The following is a 20,150-nucleotide window of genomic DNA, read 5'->3' on the forward strand; positions in this document are numbered from 1 at the left end:
ACAGAAAGCGGCTTTGCGGACGCAGGCAGGGTATCGGCGCGGTCAAAGTCTTTGAGCTCTGGCCGCTTCCTGGGTATCAAAGTTGTGTTGAAAAGGTGGTCGCAACTTCACAAGCGAGATCTGGCTGTGCCCGGATCGTTTTGGTTCACGGCGGTACAAGCGCGCACGCATGTCTCCGAATGTCGGTACGCCGGAAAAAGTGCAGCCAGCCTGAGACCGCCGCCTCTTCGCATGCAGTTAACCAGGTTAAAGCTAAACCTTAGCATGGTTTGGCGCCGGGAAAGTGTCATGAAATTGTCACGGAGGCGAAGGGGCAGTGATGATGATGCTTCCCGCGCATGTGACGGGGATTTGGGGTCGAAGGGGCGCTGGTTGGTTCCTTAATTAGTCCCGAGCTGCAGCCGTTCCGTCACTTCTGAACTTCATACCAAGTCGGTTGAACCTGCCATAGTCGCGATACTTTCTGGGAGTCTTACTACAGCTCGAGCAACAGTCGCGAACCGCAACACGCACTCGCGTGCCCTTTCTAGCCCCTCCGCCAACATGCTGCGCGCTCCTGTCATGTCTTCGGCCGCTTCCCGCAAGGCTGCCGTTCCCGCGGTGGCCGCGCGGGCAGGTTGCCGCCGTGTCGGTGCCATGCGCGTCTTCGCATTCCAGAAGAGCACTGGGAGCGTACACGACAAGAATGCCCTGCATGAGCGCATCCAAAAAAGCAAGGAGCTGCTGGACGCCGAGAGCGCCATGATGTGGTGAGAGCAAAGTTTGCTGGCGACATGCAGGGATGTTGCGGAGGTTCCGGAACAAGGTTGCAGTAATGCAGTTGCGGCTACTCATCTTACTGCACCTTGGTTGCCAAAAGCAACCAAAATCCTGTGTAGCAGCCTTTCCGCCTGTCTCAAGACACCCCACGTATATTCCAACCTAACTCGCCTCGCTCTCCCCGCCCCCCCCCCTCCCCCACGCCCTCGCGCGCAGCTATCAGTGCGAGCAGACCAAGAGCGGCACCGGCTGCACCGACATCGGGGTGTGCGGCAAGACGCCCGAGGTGTCGGCGCTGCAGGACCTGCTCATCTACTCGGTAAAGGGCCTGGGCAGCCTGGCGCACGTGGCCCGCACCTCGCCCGCCAAGATCGAGGACGCCGCCGTCAACACCTTCATCAACGGCGCCATCTTCTCCACCCTCACCAACGTCAACTTCGCAGATGACCGCTTCCTGGAGTTTGTGACCGACTGCCGCAAGCTGCACGCGCAGCTGGCCGCCAAGATGGCCGCGGCTGGCGTGGCGGTGCCGGCCGCCGAGACCGCCCACCAGCCCTGGTTTGGATCCATGCCGCACCCGCTGGCCTGGAACAGCGACACGCACGTGGCGCTGGCGGGCGTGGGCGACATGCTCGAGGTGGCCAGCAAGGTGAGGGCGCGGGAAGGGGCTTTGGTCGTGGGCTTTGAGGGAAGGTTAGGCGGGCTACTAACTTGCTTGTGGAATGGGTGCGGGCCCTCGGGCTTTGAACAAACTTTCTGGACTAGTCCAGCTTCCATCGCGCTTGCTGATTACGCCTGCCCACCTCCCGCCCCCCACCCATCTCCATCCCTCTCTCTCCACCCCTCAGACGGGTGTGAAGGAGCGGCAGCACGTGCTGGGCGAGACTCTGGCGGGTCTGCAGGAGCTGCTGATGTACGGGCTCAAGGGGCTGTGCGCCTACGCCCACCACGCCGAGGCGCTGGGCCACACCGACCCCGCCGTGTACGCCGACGTGCAGGCCTACCTGCACTTCCTGTGCTCGCCCGCCGCCGCCGATGTGGGTCAGGTGCTGGACGCCTGCTTCCGCGCCGGCGCCACCAACTTCAGGGTGATGGAGATGCTGAGCAACGCACACACCGACACCTTCGGCCACCCCGTGCCCACGCCCGTCACGCTCAACCCCGTGCCCGGCAAGGCCATCCTGGTGACCGGCCACGACATGCACGACCTGCACATGCTGCTGGAACAGACGGCGGGCAAGGGCATCAACGTGTACACGCACGGCGAGATGCTGCCGGCGCATGGCTACCCCGGCCTGAAGAAGTACCCCCACCTGGTCGGCCACTTTGGCGGCGCCTGGTACCGCCAGAAGATTGACTTCGCGGCGTTCCCCGGCGCCGTGGCGGTGACCACCAACTGCGTGCTGGACCCGCTCACTGCCTACAAGGACAACATCTTCACCATCAACGAGGTGGGCGGGAGCAGAGGGGGCGAGTGGGCGGTGGGAGGGAAGCGAAAAGCCGGCATCAAACCTGTGTTGTGCATGTCTGCAAGCAAGTTGCTGCGTCCCACTCCTGATGCCCTTTCTTCCTTATCCAACCGCCGTTTCGCCCGCTCACACCGCCTGCACCTCCCGCCTGCCTGCAGACCGGCCTGTCGGGCGTGCCGCACATCCGCCCCGACGCCAACGGGCACAAGGACTTCACGCCCATCATCAACCGCGCGATGCAGCTGCCCGGCTTTACCGCTGAGTCCGTCGCCAAGATGGAGAAGAAGCGCGACGTCACGGTGCGCGTGCGTGTCGGCTGGCTGCTGCTTGGGGACCTGTCTATCTAGGCATGTGTGACGGCAGCTTGTGCAGCTGCGTTGTTGTGCTGCTTGCACGGCGCGGCCTGCAACCCCAAGTATGCGTTGGCACGAGTTGTTATTTACTCGTCGGCCTGAACCCTGCTGCCCCCTCTCCACGCGTGCGGTGTGTGATCCGCAGGTGGGCTTTGGTCACAAGAGCGTGCTGAGCGTGGCTCCCCAGGTGATTCAGGCTATCCAGGAGAAGCGGCTGGAGCACATCTTCCTGGTGGGCGGCTGCGACGGCTCGGAGCCGCAGCGCAAGTACTACAGCAAGCTGTACCAGTTCATGCCCACCAACACCATGGTGCTCACCCTGGGCTGCGGCAAGTTCCGCATCTTCGACCAGGACTTCGGCACGCTGCCGGGCACCGACCTGCCGCGCCTGCTGGATATGGGCCAATGTGAGTGCTGCCGGGCTCGTGATGGTGGCTTGGGTGGGACCTTGGGAGGAGTGATGGCATTATTGTGGGAACGCTCGCGGTGGACCATGTGCTTCGGCCTTGCCGTGCCGACCTGTCCTCTTCCAGTCTTTTTCTCAGGGCTTCTCACCTCGCCCTTCCACCACCACAGGCAACGACGCGTACAGCGCGCTGGTTGTGGCGACTGAGCTGGCCAAGGTGTTCAAGACGGATGTGAACTCGCTGCCGCTGTCGCTGGACCTGTCCTGGTTTGAGCAGAAGGCCGTGGCGGTGCTGCTGACGCTGCTGCACCTGGGCGTGCGCAACATCCGCCTGGGGCCCCGCCTGCCCGCCTTCCTGACGCCCGAGGCGGTGGGTGTGCTGGTTGACAGGTTTAACCTCATCCCCGCCAACGTGGCCGACCCCGGCGCGGACATGAAGATGATGATGGAGTGCAAGTAGAGGCCGCGGAAGGAAGCAGGGGCGGGAGCGGATGAAGGTTGCAGGGGTGATAGTGTGGTACAACTTATGATGACGTTATTAATCGTGAAGTGAACATACCGTACGCGTCAATGTCCGTACATATGGAACGAACAACAAACATGCGAAGCGCTATTCATACTTGGTTGCAATGACCCGTAATACGACCGTACATGAACGCGTCTCGAATGGTATTGATGGAAAATTATAAATGTTACGTGATGTCAGATGTAATGGCCTGAAGGTGTACATGATGGTGCTGCACACCAGAGCGCGTTGGTTGTTTGACACGGGAGGTGGTTGCGTGGCGTACATTGCGCTCTGCCGCACTGCCGCCATCACTTCATCAGTAATAACCTTCGAAGTGGCAAGCATGAAGGTACATGACACATGTAATCAAATCTTGGCCTTGCTGCTCGCGCTCCCGTAACGTTCCGTGCAAGCAACGCAGCCTAGAGGACGCAGCCTAGATGTGCCGCTGCGGCCGGGCACGGCGAGTCGGACCCTCGGAGGCTTGCAATCTGTTGCACCTGGCCAAGTGGCCGGTCGGCACAATGTACAGCTGGTCAGCCTTAGCATCAAGGCAGGCAGCTGCACGTGCATTTAAGCACCGTCAGTCCGTCACCCATGCTGGCTGTGTCCAGCGATGGAGCTCAGGGCTTTGGGTGCTAGTGCGCGCAGCACATGTGCTCGCCGCCAAGGGCAACTTTGGCTGGACTGTTCGTGCACTATCGTGCGATGGACTGCCACCAGTCCAAAGCAAAAGTGCAGCTGTGCAGGCCGCGGCAGCCGCGTGTCATCGGCCAGGATCCCTCCTCCGGTCAAGTACATGTCAAGTGCATGTCAACGAAATCGATTGGTTTGTGCGCACACGTCCACCCCACGATAGCACTTGTCCGCCTGTCTTCATCCAAACCGAAACAACCAATTTACTTATTCCGTATCAGATATCGGGGCCGGACGCTTTCAGCGTTCCCACCAGGGTGGTTTGGAATCTGGGCGCTAAGTGCAAGGGCGGGGGCAAGGGGTCTGGGGCCGTGGGGGCCAGTGTGGAGCCCACGGCACGGTCATCAAACCCTGGACGCACGCGTGTCTTTACGGTTGCTAATACACTTCGACACTCCTACGTTGCAAACCACTAAGCTGGTAAATTACACAATCGGGAGGCCGGGGAGCAGACAAAACGACAAGTTCCACCGGCGGCTCTCAACTTGCCGCGAGGTGCGCGCTTTGAGCTCGTTGCTTGCATGGGATGAAGACAAGCATTTCTACTATGTTATATCATCGGTTGCGTTACGCGAGGTGGCCGGCACGCAATTATCCAGAGACATCCGCTTTTGCATCGTGCGTGCAGGGGCGCGAGACCTCGACAGACGGAATCCCCTTGGCGCCCGAGTGTTTTTGAGTACAGGTGTTTGCTTGAATCAACTTTTGGTGGGGCGAGAGGAGTCGCGGTCACTGTCGCTTGACCTGCCCCTCGCCACCAAGACCTCGGCCTGTTGACACTCAACGTCTTTTGGAGGCAGATCACACGGATACTATACACCTAATCTAGACGTATACAATGGTGTCCTAGGCGAGCCCCGTCGGCGCACCGGGGCAGAAACGAGATCAGGGGCGGCTTGCCCCGACTTGGCAAGCAGATATGCTGGAGGTGGAGTGGGGGCTGCCAGACCTGCACGTGGGTCTCGGTGATGCTTCTAATTTTGCAATGGGTATCGCCCCGGATGTGGGCTTCGGGGGCAGCAACGCGGCGATGGATGCGGATCAGCCGTCCCAGCAAGCGACGCTCGCGCAGACGCCCAGCCCGGCGCAGCCGCAGCCAGCAACACAAACCGGAGGAATTTCTGTTGATGTGGGTCAAGCGCCGTGCGCGGCAGTGCCAGTCGCGCAAGTACCCGCGCCGATGGTTCTGCAGGCCGCAGCGCCCCTGCCCGCAGCCATTGAGAACCCGACCGCGGTCACGGAGCTCCAGCGCGCCGCCAGCGCCCCCCAGCCGCCTGGCCCCATGCACCTGGTCATGAACCCCGCGGCGGCCATGCAGGCGCAGCTCGCTGCCGCAGCAGCTGCGGCCGCGGCTGCGGCACCGGCGTGGCTCACCGCCTTCCCACCAGCAGCGCCTTACTTCGCCTACGCGGCTTTCGCCGCTGCCGCGCAGCAGCAACAGCAGCCGCAGGCAATGCATCTAGGTTTGCCGGCGATGCTGGCGCCGATGCAGCCGCCCATGGCCGCCCCAGCTGCCGCGCCAGCCCCCTCGCCAGTCGTCGCGGTGCCGGTGCCGGTACCGCCCCACGCGACGACCCATGCCACGCCGCTACCCGCACCAACAGTGCCTGCGGCCATGCCAGTGGCCTCGTCTGCCGTCCAGCCGCCCACGCAGCAGGTGCCGCAGCCACAGCCGCAGCCGCAGCCACAGGCGCATGCCCCGCAGCCGCAGGCGGTGGCCCCGCCTTCGCTTGAGGAGCCGGCGCCGTCTCCCTCCCCCGCGCCCACTCCCGCGCCCACTCCGGCGCCTCCGCTAGAGCCAGCAAACGCGCCGGCGCTGGCGCCGGCGCCACCGGTGCCGGCACCGCTGGGCGCGCCCTACCCGGGCTTGGGCAGCGCCTCGCCCCTCATGCTGATGGGCGACGCCGACGACAGCCTGCTCGGTGAGGAGTGGCACCCGGGGGCGGGCGTGTCGGGCGGGCTGGGCCTCATGGGCGGCGATGATGACATGATGATGGGCTGGGGCGCCGACGGCGTGGGCGGCGTGGGCGGCATGGGCTGCGCCGATGTCGGCATGGGCGCCGACAGCGAATGGGCGGGCTGGGGCACTGCGCCGTCGCCGTCGCCGCTGGCGGACACGTCGGCGGCTAGCGGCGACGCGGGTGCTGATGATGGGGATGCAGCGGCCGCCGCCGCGGCTGCGGCAGCGGCGGCAGCAGCTGCTGCCGCAGCAGCTGCCGCGGCCGCTGCCGCGGCCGCGGCCGCGGCGGAGCGGTTGCAGCGGTCTGGGTCCATGCCGGCGCACCAGTCGCTGCCGCCGCCGCAGCCATCGGCAGCTGCGGCGCAGTCGCCGTATGGAGGCTGCGGCAAACACCTTGGCGAGGCGGCGCAGCACCAGCATCATCCGCAGGCAGCGTCACAGGCGGGCGAGCTCTCAGCTGGGGGAGCAGCGGCAGCGGGCGGGGCCGCGGCTTCACTCGCAGTGCCGCACCGGGCGGCGCAGCCGGCCGCGGCCGCTGGCCGCCTGGCGGCTGGCGTGGCGGGCGGCGGCGGCGGTGGCGGCTATGGCTCCGCGCTTCTGGCTGGCGGCGCGCGGCGGCCGCGGCGGCTGGCGGCGCAGGCGGCGCGGCGCGTCATTGAGGTGTGCGCTGCTAGTGACCGCCAGGTGGCTGCGGAGGAGGACGAGGATGAGGATGAGGCAGCGAGCAGCGATGAGGATGCAATGGCGGACGAGTTGGGCGAGTTGGATGAGGATGAGCGGCTGCCGCTGCCCGGCGGCGGCCGTTCCCGCTCGCAGCCGCAGCTGCAGGCGCCGCAGCACCGGCAGCAGCTGCAGGCGTCAGCGTTTGGGCAGCCGCGTCACCACGGCCTGCACGGCGCGGCGGCGCAGTCGCACTACCTACACCAGCAGCAGCAGCAGCAGCAGCAGGCGGCGGCGGCGGCCGCGGCGCAGCGCTCGGGGTCGGGCGGGCTCGGGGGCGGTACGGCGGGCAAGGCACAGCGCCCGCCGGCAAACGGGCGCTCGGGCGGCGGCGGCGGCGGCGGCGGCAGCAGCCACGCCAAGCAGCAGCAGCGGCAGCAGCAGCGGCAGCAGCAGCAGGAGCAGCGCGAGCAGCAGCGGCAGGCGGCTGCGGCAGCGGCCGCCGCGGCCGCCTCCGCCGCGCCTGGCGGCAGCGCATCACGCAGCCCTGGCGATGGCGCGGGCCGCTCTTGTGCTGAGTGCGGCGTGGGCAAGACTCCGCTGTGGCGGCCGCACGGGACGCTGCCTGGCGTGCACACCTGCAACGCCTGCTACCTCCGCCACTACCGCACCGGCAGCTACCAGGCGCGCGCGCCGCGCAGCGGCGCCAATAAAGCCGCGGCTGCCAGCGCCGCCGCCGGTCCCGCGGCCTCCGCGACCGTGTATGCGGCCTCGCCGTCGCCACTGACTGCCGCAGCCGCCGGCGCCGGTGCCGGCGGCGAAGCCGTGGCGGCGGCGCCCGCCGCCCGCTCGGACGTCACCTCTGACACGGCTTCGGACGCCACCGCGGAGGTCACCGCCGACGCCGCCGCCAGCGACGCCACCGGCGCCTCCGACACCCTGACGGCGGCGTCTGACGGCGCCGACGCGGTGGTTGTGGGCGACCTCATCACCGCCGTCGCCGGCTCGGCAGCGTATGCGCATCACGCCGACATCGCCGGCTCTGTCTTCTCGTTCGTTGGTGTTGGCGGCAGCGGCGCGGAGCTCTGCGGCGGTGCCGCCGCCGACGCCGTCCTGCTGCCGCCGGCATCGGCGTCGCAGGAAGATGTTTGGGCGGCGGCGCGGCCGCCACCAGCTCTGCCGCAGTTGCCGGAGGTCAAGATGGAGGCGTGCGGCGGCGGCGGTGATGCATCGGCGTCGCTGGCGTTGTTGCCTGCTGCCCTTGCTGCCGTGCCGGCCGCCGCCAAGGCCGAGCATAGCATGGACGTCGACGGCGGTGCCGGCGCTGCTGCCGCGTCCGTGGCACCTTCGGCTTGCGCCGGCGCCGGTGCGGTGGACGCCTCTTCACCGCCAGTAGACGTGGCCTGCGACACCTGCAGCGCGCCCTACATCCGGCGGCCGGGCATGCCGTCCGGCTTCTTCGCGCACCGCACCCGCGCCTTCACCTGCCACGGCTGCTGCACGCGCAACCGCCGCCAGCACGGCTTCTACGGCCCGCCCGGCGCACGTAGCCTGGAGGAGGCGGGCGGCCGTGCCTGCTCCGAGTGCGGCACAGAGGCCACCTCCCGCTGGACTGCGCACCCGGCACGCCTGGGCGACTACGCGTGCCACACCTGCAGCCAGCGCCTGGGTCCCAGCTCACCCCATCAGCCCTCCTTCCAACCGCCGCCGCCGTCCCTCCAGCAGCCGCCTCGACCGCAGCACCAGCAGCAACAGCAGCAGTCCGCGCAGTGGCCGCTCAAGGCTGAGCAGGTAGCGGTTGGCCTTAGCGACGCGGCAGCGGCAGGCACGGAGCTGGTGCCGCCGCCCGCACCGCCGCCGCCCGCGCCTACACCCGCCCCTGCTGGCGCGACCTGCAGCGCGCGGCTCCGCGCCAAGGCCGCGGCAGCAGCCCACCGGCCGCTTGACGGCAGTGATGCGTCGGCGGCAGCCGGCAGCCCTGGCAGCCTGGCAGCTGCGAACGGCCACGGCAGTAGCACCTGCGGCGGCCACGGCAGCAGCAGCGGCAGCGGCGGCGGCGGCATCCGCTGCGCCACCTGCTCCTCGGCGTTCGTGCACCGCCCCGGCGTTGCGAACGGCTTCTTTTCGCACCCATCGCGCGCCTTCACCTGCCACAAGTGCTGCCAGGCCAACCACGCGACGCACGGATTCTACGGCCCACCCGGCACGCGCAATCTGGAGGATGCTGGCGGCCGCGCCTGCGGCCACTGCTCCGCCACCGAGACGCACGAATGGCGCACGCACCCCACCATGGTGTCAGCCTACATCTGCGGCAAGTGCCGCGGCCGCCTCCGCAACGGCACCCTGTCCCCTGCCGACCTCCGGGGCGACGGGTCCGGCTCCTCGGCGGCGGCTGCGGCGGCCGCGCCTGCGGCCGCTGCGTCCGGCGGCTCCGGCAAGGCCGCCGGGCGCGGCAGTGCCGCCGCCGCACGCGGCGGTGGCGCAGCGCGCGCCATGGCGGCGCCGGTCGCGCCGCCGGCGCCGCCGAGCGCGGGCGATGGCGGCGGCGGCTCGGAGGACGACGACGAGCCGCTGGCTGTGCTGCTGCAAGCGGAGGCACAGGCGCAGCCGCAGGCGCTGTTGGGTGGTGGGCGGCGCGCTTCCGGCGGCGGCGGAGGCGGCGCCAAGCGCTCCGCTCCCGACGGCGACGTGTGCGCGGCGGCGGCGGGTGAGGCGTCCAACGACGGAGAGGCGGATGCCGTGGCAGCGGCCGCTGCCGCCGCGGCACGCGGCAGCCCTTCTGGCAGCGGCGCTAAGCGTGGGCGGCGCGATGCGGTCTAGGCGTGACGTGACTGTGGTGCGCCTGGTTCAGGTGAGCGGCTGCGTGCTTGTGGGGCCTGTGGTGCTTGTTGGCGGTGCGACGTTTTTGTGTCTGGTCTTGCTTTCCGAGCCTATGAGCTTAGGTCTACTGCATTGCCCTGCCGTGTGCACGCAGACTTCCTGTGGCTTCTCGCCGGCGCGGACACTGTGCGCATGCTGCTGCGTGGTAGCACCGTACGAGACGGAATGAGGGGGCACAGCCGCCGACTGCATCCGAGCATATGGCTGCTCGGCTTAACTCGGAGCTCTGAGAACCTCGGGCTGCTGCTCATGCCACATGCCGGGTGCGTGTGGCTCCACGTTAGGATGGGCGTAGCACTCTCGCGTTACGGCATCCAGAGACCGCTGCAGAAACGGGCGTTGCGTGCAAGTGCGCGGACGGTGTAGGCAGTAGCTTTGATGGGGGTGGGGCCAGGGCCACGACGCAACCCGCCTTGGCTGGCAGTGTAGTGACAGGGAGCTGTAACGCGGTTACTGATTGCTTGTGCAGATGTGCGTATGTATTCGTGCGCATTGTACCGTGACGTGGCTATTGTGTGGCGGTAATGGTGACCTTCTAGACGCGTAGAGCTCAGGCGTGAGGGCGGACCTAGGACAGGCACGAATCGTTCCTTCTATCCACTTCGCTCTAATCATGCAGCCGGACGGCAATCACGCGTACAGGACAGGACTAAAAAGAATGCACTGATTGGGATGTTTGAGTGGCCTGGCATGGTCTAGGTCTGGCACATAAAGCCTTGTACGCATTGTGTGCGATTGCTGGTGAAGTGAAGACGCTTCGGGGTGAGCAGGCGGGTGGGCGGGGCGATGGGGAAGCCGTCCCGACACGCTCTTCGGACTTCCTGGACGTGGACGAAGAAAAGGAAATAGAGCACATGGGCTACCCTTCTGAAGCGCAGGCGGTGTTGCTCCCTCCGTGTCATACTGGGTTTGTGACATGCGTTGCAGAACGACTTTTTGCACTGCCTTCCCTGACGGCCGGATAAACCTCGTGCATGCGCTGGGTGCCTTGGCCAGCCGCTGGAGTGCCTGGCGGCGAGGCCGCGCAGCGGGCAATCACCGCACGTGCTGCACGGGCGAGAATAATGCAGGGACCTGGCACGGAGGCATGGGAGCATGGGGGCATGCGATCAGGTGGGCGCACACGTGCTAGGTCTGCGATGAACTTGCGACCCATGAGCTTGGTGTGCGTCAGGGTACCGTGTTTGCGACTTGAGCATTCAGTGGCGCGGGGTGTGTGTGCGAAAGGCGGCGCGTAAGAGGCGTGCAATGGGAACCCGTTGAATGAAGAGCAGGGGGCGTGGTAGGCTTTGCAGGGGCGGCATGGATGCCTGGGAGTTGGAGGTAGCCCTGCTGCAGTGGGCGCATGCAAGCGTAATGCCTGGACGGGGCAATGTGGCGCTTGCGGCGGGCTCTATGCCGCCGCATAGTCGTCTGGCCGCGTCGGTGTGCAGGCAGTGTAGGCGTGTTGCAGCAGAGCAGGGCTGGAGCTGTAGTGTGGGGCTAAGCAGGGTCGTACCAAGTCTGCGTGGTTCGGTAGGGGCTGCGGTGTTTGGAGGTGCGAGTGGTCGGGGCTGGGCAGCGGCATGTAAGGACCATGTCGTTGTGCGCGGACCGAAGACGTTCCTGTACTTCCTCTACGTTCCTCTACTATACTTGCAATATCTGTCGCAATCGCAAAACACTCGGAACGGCAGGTGTGGTGGTCAGTGTTGTGCGGTGTGGTCACCTCAGAACTGCTGAACAACACGAGCCTTATATATATGTGACACTGCATACAAGCTGGTGACTGGAATGCGCTGTAGCAAGACTGCGTTGCGTCAGCAACCGGATGCCGCTGACCGTGGACAGAGTGGCTCGGCTTCAGGTATGCTTCATATGTAAGCTTCATTTGCATACGACCGTCCCGCGAACGAGTGGTGCTTGATGCACTTGCACTTTGCAGCGTAGTATCGTGCACTGCTTCGTTCGTGCCACTGAGAGCACGCATGCATGCATCTCTTATGAATGATTGCAGACACAGCGCATGGATAACGCTTCCAGCGATAGCGCTGCTCGCGCCACTGGAGGGCAGCATTGCAGGGCCGCACCACTTCCCCCCTCGCCTGTCGTTCAGTGCACTGATATGAGAAGATAAGGAGTTTGCAAGCATGTATCGCGGTGAGATAGCGCCGGAGAGGGGCCCAGAAGCCTCAGATGTCGGCCGCAGCGGCACGTCCGCTGGTGCCAACGCTGTCGGCACCGGGGCAACAGTCGCCGAGCTAGCGTTCGCAGCCGCCACAGCAACGGAGGCGGTGCGGCACCAGATACAGACGCTCCAAGGCATTAGGGAGCGGCAGATGCAGGAGCGTCGGCATCAAGTGCCTGCGAACTGGGAGGGGAGCCGTGAGGTTGCTCATGCGGCCGACCCACATCGCCTCCACGACGCCACGCAGTCCCATTTGGCGCCGCTCGATGTTCCGGCACCCACATCGACCTGGCCACATATGCACATCTTCTCAGCAGCTGGGCACACCGCGCATCCGGTACTGACAGCTGCAAGCGGCAGTGTGCGCGGTCGCAACCAGCAATCCCCCGCTGCGCACATGCCGCCGCCCACCGCCCACCACCACAACGCCGGGATCCCCCAGCAACAGCGCCAGTCGACGCAGCAGCCCGGAAGCCACAGCAACCTGTACGCAGCCGGCGGACCGCACGCGCCACCGCCTCTGCCACCGTTGGTGCTGCAGCCACAGCCGACGCACCCGGCGCAGCCGCACCAGCAGCGGCAAGAGCCACGCAAGCAGCAGGCGCAGCGGCAGCACCTCCCATCCGGTCCAAGCCTCATGGAGCAAGCATGGGACGCGGCGACAGGTGATGCCCTGGGTTTCAGTGGCGGCTTTAGTGCCGGCGCCGCGGCTGCCGTGGCCTTGTGGCGGGAAGCAGGCGCCGGGCCGGGCAGTAGGCCGGCAGCGCTGCCTGGGACCGCAGCCGCGGGCGTGCAAGTGCAGCGTCCTTATGCCGCAGCGGCCGCAGCGGCCGCAGCGGCTGCAGCGGCTGCAGCGGCTATAGGGTCGGCGGAAGCGCGAGCGGGCGGCGGCGCGGCGGCGGTGTTGAGGGAGGCTGCACCCCTGGCTCGGAGAGAGGAGGGCTGGTGTGCCTCAGGTGTGCCGGCCGCAGCAAGTGCTGCACCGGCGGCGTCAACAGCGGCCGGGGCGGAGGCCGGGCCGGGAGGGGCGTGGGCGCGGCCCGGTGCCAGCCTGAGAGGGTCGGAGCAGCAGCCTGCGGCCTCTAACTCGGCTTTGGCTGGGCGCCCTCAAGGCCCTCGGGCTGCGGAAGGCGGCCAAGCCCCCGCCACCGCCGCCGCCGCCCGGGCCTCGGAGGCGCCGGCCGCCTCGGCAGGGGCTGCCGGGGGGTTCGTCGCGCCCGTCACTCAGCCCGAGAAGCTGGTGTTGCGCGGTGCGGACACTGAGGCGGCTGCAGCCTTGGCTGGGGCTGCGGGGGCACCTGCAGCACATGTGGCCATGACCGCGGCTGCCGGCGGCGCCGCGCAGCTGTCTGCTGCAGGCCCGGTGCCGGCGCTCGCAGGCGCGGCGCCGGGACGGCCCTGCAGTGCTACTGCTGCTCGGGTAGGCCCGGCAGTCGATGCCATTGCGTGTGGCCAGGCCACGCCGGCCGAAGAGCCCGCCGCTGCACCGGCAGCTGCAGCAAATGTCACGGAGCCGGGCGCGGCAGGGGCTGCCGGCAGGGCAACGGCTTCTGGGCCGGGGGCGGGTTCAGGCGTGTGGACTGAGGCGGAGCTCAGTACGGCCGAGCCCAGCAAGGCCGAGGCTGCCGCTGCGGCGTCTGTTGCCGCAGGGGGCAGTGGTGCTGCACGTCGCGGAGGTGGCGGCGCCGCGGCTGAGCCGGCTGAGCCGCCCGCGCCCGCGGCAGGAGCGTGGGGTGTGCAGCCGGAGGGGCAGGCACCAGGGGACAAGCAGCGCGCGCAGCGCGCCGGGCAGCAGCAGGCGCGACTCCCCAAGCAGCCGCCGCTGCGACCAGCACCTAAGAAGCGGTCTGAGCGGCCGCCGGCTTCGCGGCGGCAGCCGCCGCGCGCGGGGCCACTGCAGTCTGCAGCATGCAGCACGGGGCCGGTCGTGGCGCCGGCAACCCAGCCGCCGTGGCCGCCGCCACCGGTTGAGGGGCGCCGCCGCATCGAGGCACGGCGACTGCCCGCGGGTGCTGCTACGGGGCTGGAAGACGAGGACTGGGAGGTCGTCCTATCTGACTCGGACGGGGAGAAAGAGGAGGGGCAGGAGGAGGAGGAGGAGGGGCAGCAGGAGGCGGAGGCGGAGGAGGGGCAGGAGGAGGAGGTGCAGGAGGGGGAGGCGCAGGAGGGGGAGGCGCAGGAGGCGGACGCGGAGGAGGGGGGAGAAGGGCAGGGCGCCGAGATGCCGCAGGCGGCCACGCGGCGTCTGCGGTCCAATGGGCTCCGAGGCGAGGGCTTGGAGCAAGTCGGCAAACGCGTGCCACAGGCGCCCGCACAGCAGCCGCTGCCGCCGCAGGCGCAGGCGCAAGCGCAGCGACCGCCGCTGCAACAGCCACAGCAACAGGCGCAGGCGCCGCCCGCGCCCGGGGCTGGGCCCGGAAGTGTGGCGCCCGTCACAGGGCTGTCGCCGGCCGACGTCCGGTGCGTCTCATGCGGCGGGCCGTACCACGTGAACGGCAAAGGCTTCTTCGCACACCGCACCCTGGCTTTCACCTGTCATGCCTGCTGCCGCAAGAACCACGTGGTAGCAAGGTTTTACGGCCCTCTGGGCACGAGGAGCTTGGAGGAGGCGGGTGGGCGGCAGTGCACCGACTGCGGCGCGACCGGCACCCAGACCGACTGGCGAAAAATGCCCGGACGCCTAGGGACGTATGGCTGCCTCCAGTGCTACTGCCGCAGGTTGAAGCAGGCGAGCATCAAGGGCAGGCGCGAGAGCAAGGGTGCAGAGGCAACGGCACAGGCGACGGCAGACGCTGGGGCTGGCGCCAGCCTGGGTGGGGCTGCAGCAGGGGGCAAGGCCGGCGCGGGGCGGGAGGCAAAGGCTAGCGGTCGCGAAGCTCGAGCCGGCGTTAAAGCCAATGCAGTGCAAGGGATGCAACCGCCGGCGAAGCGGGCCCGCTTGTCTGCGGCTGGGGCTGCTGCAAAGGCTGCAGCACAGGCCCTTCCTTCGGCGGTGGCGGTACTGGCAGCGGATGGAGCCGCCCCCGCCATTGCTGCGGATGCGGCAGGCAGCGACGGCGCCGCGCGCCGTCCCGCATCAGCCGCAGGGGCACGTGCGGCCGCGCGTGGGCGGCAGGTCCAGAGCCAGACTCTTGACCCAGGAGCCGGGCCTGCTGCAGGCAGCACGTCGCGCGAGGCCTCAAGCGTGGGCTCAGAGCTGGCGTCTGACGGCTCGTTGGCGGCGGGGGCTGGCTCGGACGCAGAGCGGCCGCAGGCGGGCCCGGCTCAAGGACGGACGCTGACAGGCGGCGGCCCCAAAGCGAAGGAGCACATATCGACAGCGGCGGCGACGCAGAACGCGGAGCGCGCGCCGGGGACCGCAGTGCGTCAGCTGCAGGGGTGGCTCAGCGGCACCGCCGCTACTGCAATGCCGGCGGCACCGGTGCCGGCGGCTACGACGGTGGCGGCACCGGCATCGGGGACGACGGCGGCAACAGCGGGAGCGGGAGCGGCGTCCGCGCCGGTGCCGTTGCCGCCGCCGGGCCTTTCTGCGGCCTCTGTGCGATGCACGACCTGTAGTGCCCCGTACCGGGCCATGGGCTTCTTTACGCACCGCACCCAGGAGTACACCTGCGACCGCTGCTGCCGCCGCAACCTCAGCTCCCACAGCTTCTACGGCCCGCCCGGCACACGGAGCCTGAAGGAGGCGGGCGGGCGGGAGTGCGCGCAGTGCGGCGGAACTGCGCAGCCGGCGGGGGCCAAGTGGCGCGGCATGCCTGGTCGTCTAGGCACGTACGCCTGCCAGCGCTGCTATAAGGGCGCCAAGGTCGCCGCCGCCATGGCTGCAGACGGCGACAGAGCTTCTATGCCGGCTGGCGCTATGGTGAGTGCGCCCAAGGCGCAGAAGGCGGCTGCTGGCGCAACTGAAGAGGGTGCGGCGGCAGCCAGGGTAGAGGCGGCCGGGGCTCGAGCGCCACGGGGCCCGGAGGTAGCAGCGGGCGGTGGAAGGCGCAGGGAGGGAGACACGGAGCAGCCTCCAGCGAAGCGCACACGGGCGACAGCTGCCGGCGGCCCCAGCGCAGTTACACCTGCTGTGCCTCCAGCTGCCGGCGGCGCGGCCGAGGCGCCGCCAGCCGGCCGCGTGGCCTTGGCAGCCGCTGCCATAGCACCTAGCGCAGTCCCTGGGCACTTGGTGGTGCCACCGGCGGCGGCCGCCTCGCTCATCGCGTTAGCAGCGGCCGTGGAAGCGGCGGCTCCGCCGTCGAGGGGCGCCACCGCGTCGTCAAGGCCCGCCGCCGCGACACCCACGGCCGCGCTCGCAGCTGAGCCGCCCTTCTCAACCTCCGCCCCCGCGCCTGCCCCCGGCCCCGCCCCAGTCCCCGTCCCTTTGCTCGGCCTCCGCCCCAACATCCTCTGCACCACCTGCGCCGCGCCCTTCAACCGCACGACGCTGGCCGGGCCCTGCGGGTTCTTCGCGCGCGGCACCGGCGCCTTCACCTGCCACACCTGTTGCGCGAGGAACCGGAGCACGCACGGCTTCTACGGCCCGCCCGGCATGCGGAGCCTGCAGGAGGCGGGCGGCCGTGCCTGCTCCGAGTGCGGCACCGACAGGCCGCCCGGCCCACCTGGCAAGCAGTGGCGCATGCACCTGACGCAGTTGGGGCTGTACATGTGCATCGCCTGCCGTAACCAGGCGGAGCGGAGGGCAAGGGTGCCCGGCGGCAAGCCCGGCGGCACAAGCGCGCCGGCAAGGGTGCCGCCGGCAGGCGCGCCGGCGGCGCCAGCACCACTGCCTGCGCCCCTGCCTGTGCCCCTGACGGCGGGACCGCAAGCAGCGCGCGCAGCTGCGGGCGCTGTCAAGAGCGCACTGATGCGCATGCGGGCGCCGCAAGCGCAGGCGGTGCCTCCTGGCTCGGCTGCGGGCCCGCCCGCCGGCGCCGCCGCCGCGGCCAGCGCTGGCGCCGGCGGCGGCGATGCAACGCGCACGTGCGGTGTGCGTGGTACCGCCGCGTCCAACAGGTGGATGCGGCACAAGCTGGACAAACGCATCACCACGTGCAGGCGCTGCTACGCCCGCTACAACAGGACGGGGTCCTACGACGGCGTGCCTGGGGAGCCGCGGCCTGGACAGCTACCCGCACAGCAGGCCGCGGCACGGCGGCCTGTGGCACCGACGTTGCCGTCGTCGGTGCCGGGAGCCGAGGTCACGGCTGCTGAAGCTCCTCGAATGGCTGGGGCTCGGCCTGCTGCAGCGGCGGCTGGGGCGGCGGCTGGGGCGGCGGCTGGGGCGGTGGCTGGGACGTTGGAGGCGGGCAAGCGCGATGCACAGCAGCAGCCGTGCGACAGGTGCGGCGTGGTGGAGAGCGCAAGAGGCTGGGTCCGGGGACTGTGCCGCCGCTGCTACATGAGGCAGTATCGCCGCAAGGACCAGAGCGGCCCAGCGGCCAGCCAGCAGCCTCAGCTGCAGCGGCCGCCACCGCAGCAGCGGCCTGTGGCTCACGCTACTCACGCCGCCGCCGGCGCAGCAGGTGCCGCAGCTGCTATGGGACCGCGCCTGGCTCCCGCTGTCGTGGTGGCGCTGTCAGGACCGCGGCAGGACGCGGGTGCTGGAGCCGTCGGCGCGGGCCACGCGGGCGGCGACGGTGCCGTCGTCGCCGGCGCTGACGCAGCAGGCGCTGGGGTGGGGGTGCCAGTGGCGACGCCGGTGCATCGCCTCCCCATTGGCGGGTTGCACTGGCGCTACCGGTCCGTGTTGCGGCCGCCGCGGAGGCACGCCGCCGCCGCGTTTGCAGCGGCCGTCAGGGCCGCGGACTTAATGCGGGCTGAAGCGCAGGTGGCGGCGGAGGCGGCGCAGGTGGCGGAGGAGGAGCTGCCGGGCAGCGGCCATGAGTTGGGCGACGTCGAGGCATCTGCAGGAAGCTGCGGCGCCAGCGATGACGGCGCCAGAGGGGCTGGCGGTGCCGACGCGGATGGCATCGCGAGCGCGGAAGCCAACGGCTGTGCCAGCAGTAGCAGCAGCCGCGGCAGTGGCAGGAGCAGCAGCAGGCGCAAACTTGGGCCTGCTGTGGGAGGCGGCGCGTCTGCAGCTGTGGCGGCTGCTGCTGCTGCTGCTGCGTCGGCGGCGGCGGCGGCGGCGGCGACAGCCACTGCTGATCATGGAGCTACAGCCCAAAGGCGCATGGCGCAGGGGATGGAGGCCAGGCGGTGACGCAGCGGCCCGCGGCAGGGGGAGGCACAGAGAGGACTGGATCAAACAGCAGGGTTCCGTGGGGGTAGGGGTTACTGGCGTTGGCCGTACATCGGGCAAGCGGGCCGCAATGGTGATGCCTGTGGCGGCTTGCCTTGTCGGGACCCCGCCGTGATGGTGGCACACCGGGTGCAGTGGACGTGGCGTGCGTGGGGTCTGGGCTGTGAGCCGCATGTGCGGATGTGCCGTGTACGTAGAGCGCGTTCTTGGACACAAGTTGTAGTCACGGCAATCTCCGGATGTCCTGATCGGACACAAGCATAAGCATTAACTTCTGGGGTTGGGGTTGGGTTGTTGGTTGGATGCTGGTGGGCGTGATCGGAGACCTTTGACGTCTAAGCAAAGGCAGTTTTCATGTTGACCGTTGTGTGCGGTGCCTGCATTCACGTCCGGCATTGCCATGCGGCTTGAGCTGGGGGCCAACGGTTCAACACCACCGCGGCATTGCGTGAGAATTTGCGAAGATTCCTTGGGTTGGCATTCTGACATTTTGTGGTTTGCCTAATTGGATCAGAACTACGGTAACTGTGCAGGTATGCCCATGGCCATGGGATAGTGCCGTTACACACTTATACGCAGTGTGGAGTGGGAACGGAGCATGCATGTAGCAGGCACAACAAGAGAGTAGGGATGGGATGGGTGTGTGCTGACGGGGTGCGGTATGTAGGCAGACCCAACGGGCAGACCCGACGCAGACACCCACTCGCGCGTCAGTGCTGTCATGTCGAGGGATGCTCAGTTGCACGCATGTATTCCATTGTTCAATGCGCCGTGCGACATACAACTCGCAAACACCGAAGTTAGCTGTCGGCCTAGACGGCCTCCGCTGGAAGAGAGACTCGGCTGAGCTGAGCTGTCGGAGCAAGGGTTAGATCGGCTGAAGGAGTGGGGACGAACAGCCAAGGGCACTACACTGCAGACAGCTCAAAACCGCAAGCGAGCGCGCGGCGCGCACAGCGCGCGCCGCACCACAGCTACCGCCACACTAACACGCGCGAGCGCAGCGCGAAACGAACAAAGCAGCGAACGCCGAAACCGAAACGGCGGCAGCTAGCAAACAACAACGCACGAGGCCCCCCAACACGCAAGCCGACACCCCTGCAAGCCGACGCCGAAGGGCGACAGGCGGCGGCGCACGGCGGGCAACCCCCGCCCGGCGCAAGCACACACACGACACGCACGCGTCCCGGGGCCTCGACCAGGGTTCCCGCAACGAGAAAGCGACTAGGCTAACGCCGCAGGGAAAAAAGCCGGAACCCTGGCGCAACCGAAAAAACCTTGGCAGCCTGGAGCGCAGAGAAATCCCCCAACCCAAAAAAAAACGCGGCGCGGCAGTGGTGGCAGCCCACCAGACCCTGCCCCCTACGCCGGAGCAACAGACACGCGACACAAACTAAAGCCACAGCAACCGCCGCGCCGCCGGCTCCCCAACTCCACGAGAGCGAAGCCACCAGACGGGGGCGGCGCAAGAAGCGCCGCCGCCGCACGCGGGTCGCGCAAGCGAGGCCGCGGCTCCAGAGACCGAGGACACCGGGAGGCTCGTGGGGGGGGGGGACAGGAGGGCTTGGTCAATAATACCGCTCAACGAAGAGAGGCTACAGAGAGGCAGAATGCCGAACGGCTGAAGCAGCGAACACCAAAAGCTTCGGCCGTCTTGTACGGCCTCCATGCTAACTCCGCTTAGCCTTAATCTCGCTCCGCTCCGCTTCGCTCCGCTACGCTCAATAGCTCAAACCAGGCTAATCGGTAAAATATCCTTATGTCGAGTTGCCGAACACAGCAGGCATCCAAAGCACCGGCACCGCCTTTGACGGACGTGTGCGGTGTGCCCCGCATTCACCCCAGCGGCGGTATGTTGCCCACGCACTGTTCCCACTGGACGTGACGTCAGCGCGTCAGGCTGTGCCTCACATCGTACGGCCAAGCCAATGCACACCGCCATATGAGGCGGCTGCCCGCCCACCTCCTCCCCCTTTTCCAAACATCCTTGCCACGCCCATGAGTATGGTGAGCTGTTGGGGGAGCGGTCCGAGGTACCGGGGGAGGGGGGCGGGAGCGGGGCGGGA

At 68.1% G+C, this 20,150-nt stretch overlaps 3 protein-coding genes across 3 annotated transcripts; all 3 read left to right on the forward strand.

Annotated features, from left to right (window-relative positions):
- The first annotated feature begins 266 nt into the window (after positions 1–266).
- On the forward strand, positions 267–3,873 carry CHLRE_09g391450v5 (uncharacterized protein). The gene is made up of 6 exons (XM_001694519.2): positions 267–749; positions 976–1,408; positions 1,608–2,210; positions 2,387–2,527; positions 2,727–2,988; positions 3,158–3,873. The coding sequence occupies exons 1-6, from the start codon at positions 544–546 to the stop codon at positions 3,445–3,447; spliced, it is 1,935 nt and encodes a 644-aa protein (XP_001694571.1). The 5' UTR covers positions 267–543; the 3' UTR covers positions 3,448–3,873.
- Positions 3,874–4,896: 1,023 nt separating this feature from the next.
- Positions 4,897–11,274, forward strand: CHLRE_09g391400v5 (uncharacterized protein). The gene is made up of 3 exons (XM_043065596.1): positions 4,897–9,518; positions 9,586–9,662; positions 9,786–11,274. Exons 1-3 carry the CDS (start codon positions 5,111–5,113, stop codon positions 9,858–9,860), a joined length of 4,560 nt encoding a protein of 1,519 aa, XP_042920983.1. The 5' UTR covers positions 4,897–5,110; the 3' UTR covers positions 9,861–11,274.
- A 92-nt stretch (positions 11,275–11,366) lies between these two features.
- Positions 11,367–18,888, forward strand: CHLRE_09g391370v5 (uncharacterized protein). Its single transcript, XM_043065594.1, has 2 exons — positions 11,367–11,537; positions 11,688–18,888. Exon 2 carries the CDS (start codon positions 11,821–11,823, stop codon positions 18,043–18,045), a length of 6,225 nt encoding a protein of 2,074 aa, XP_042920984.1. The 5' UTR covers positions 11,367–11,537; positions 11,688–11,820; the 3' UTR covers positions 18,046–18,888.
- Positions 18,889–20,150: the final 1,262 nt, after the last annotated feature.

This window comes from Chlamydomonas reinhardtii, chromosome 9 (genome assembly GCF_000002595.2).
Source record: "Chlamydomonas reinhardtii strain CC-503 cw92 mt+ chromosome 9, whole genome shotgun sequence".
NCBI classification, from domain to species: Eukaryota; Viridiplantae; Chlorophyta; class Chlorophyceae; order Chlamydomonadales; family Chlamydomonadaceae; genus Chlamydomonas; species Chlamydomonas reinhardtii.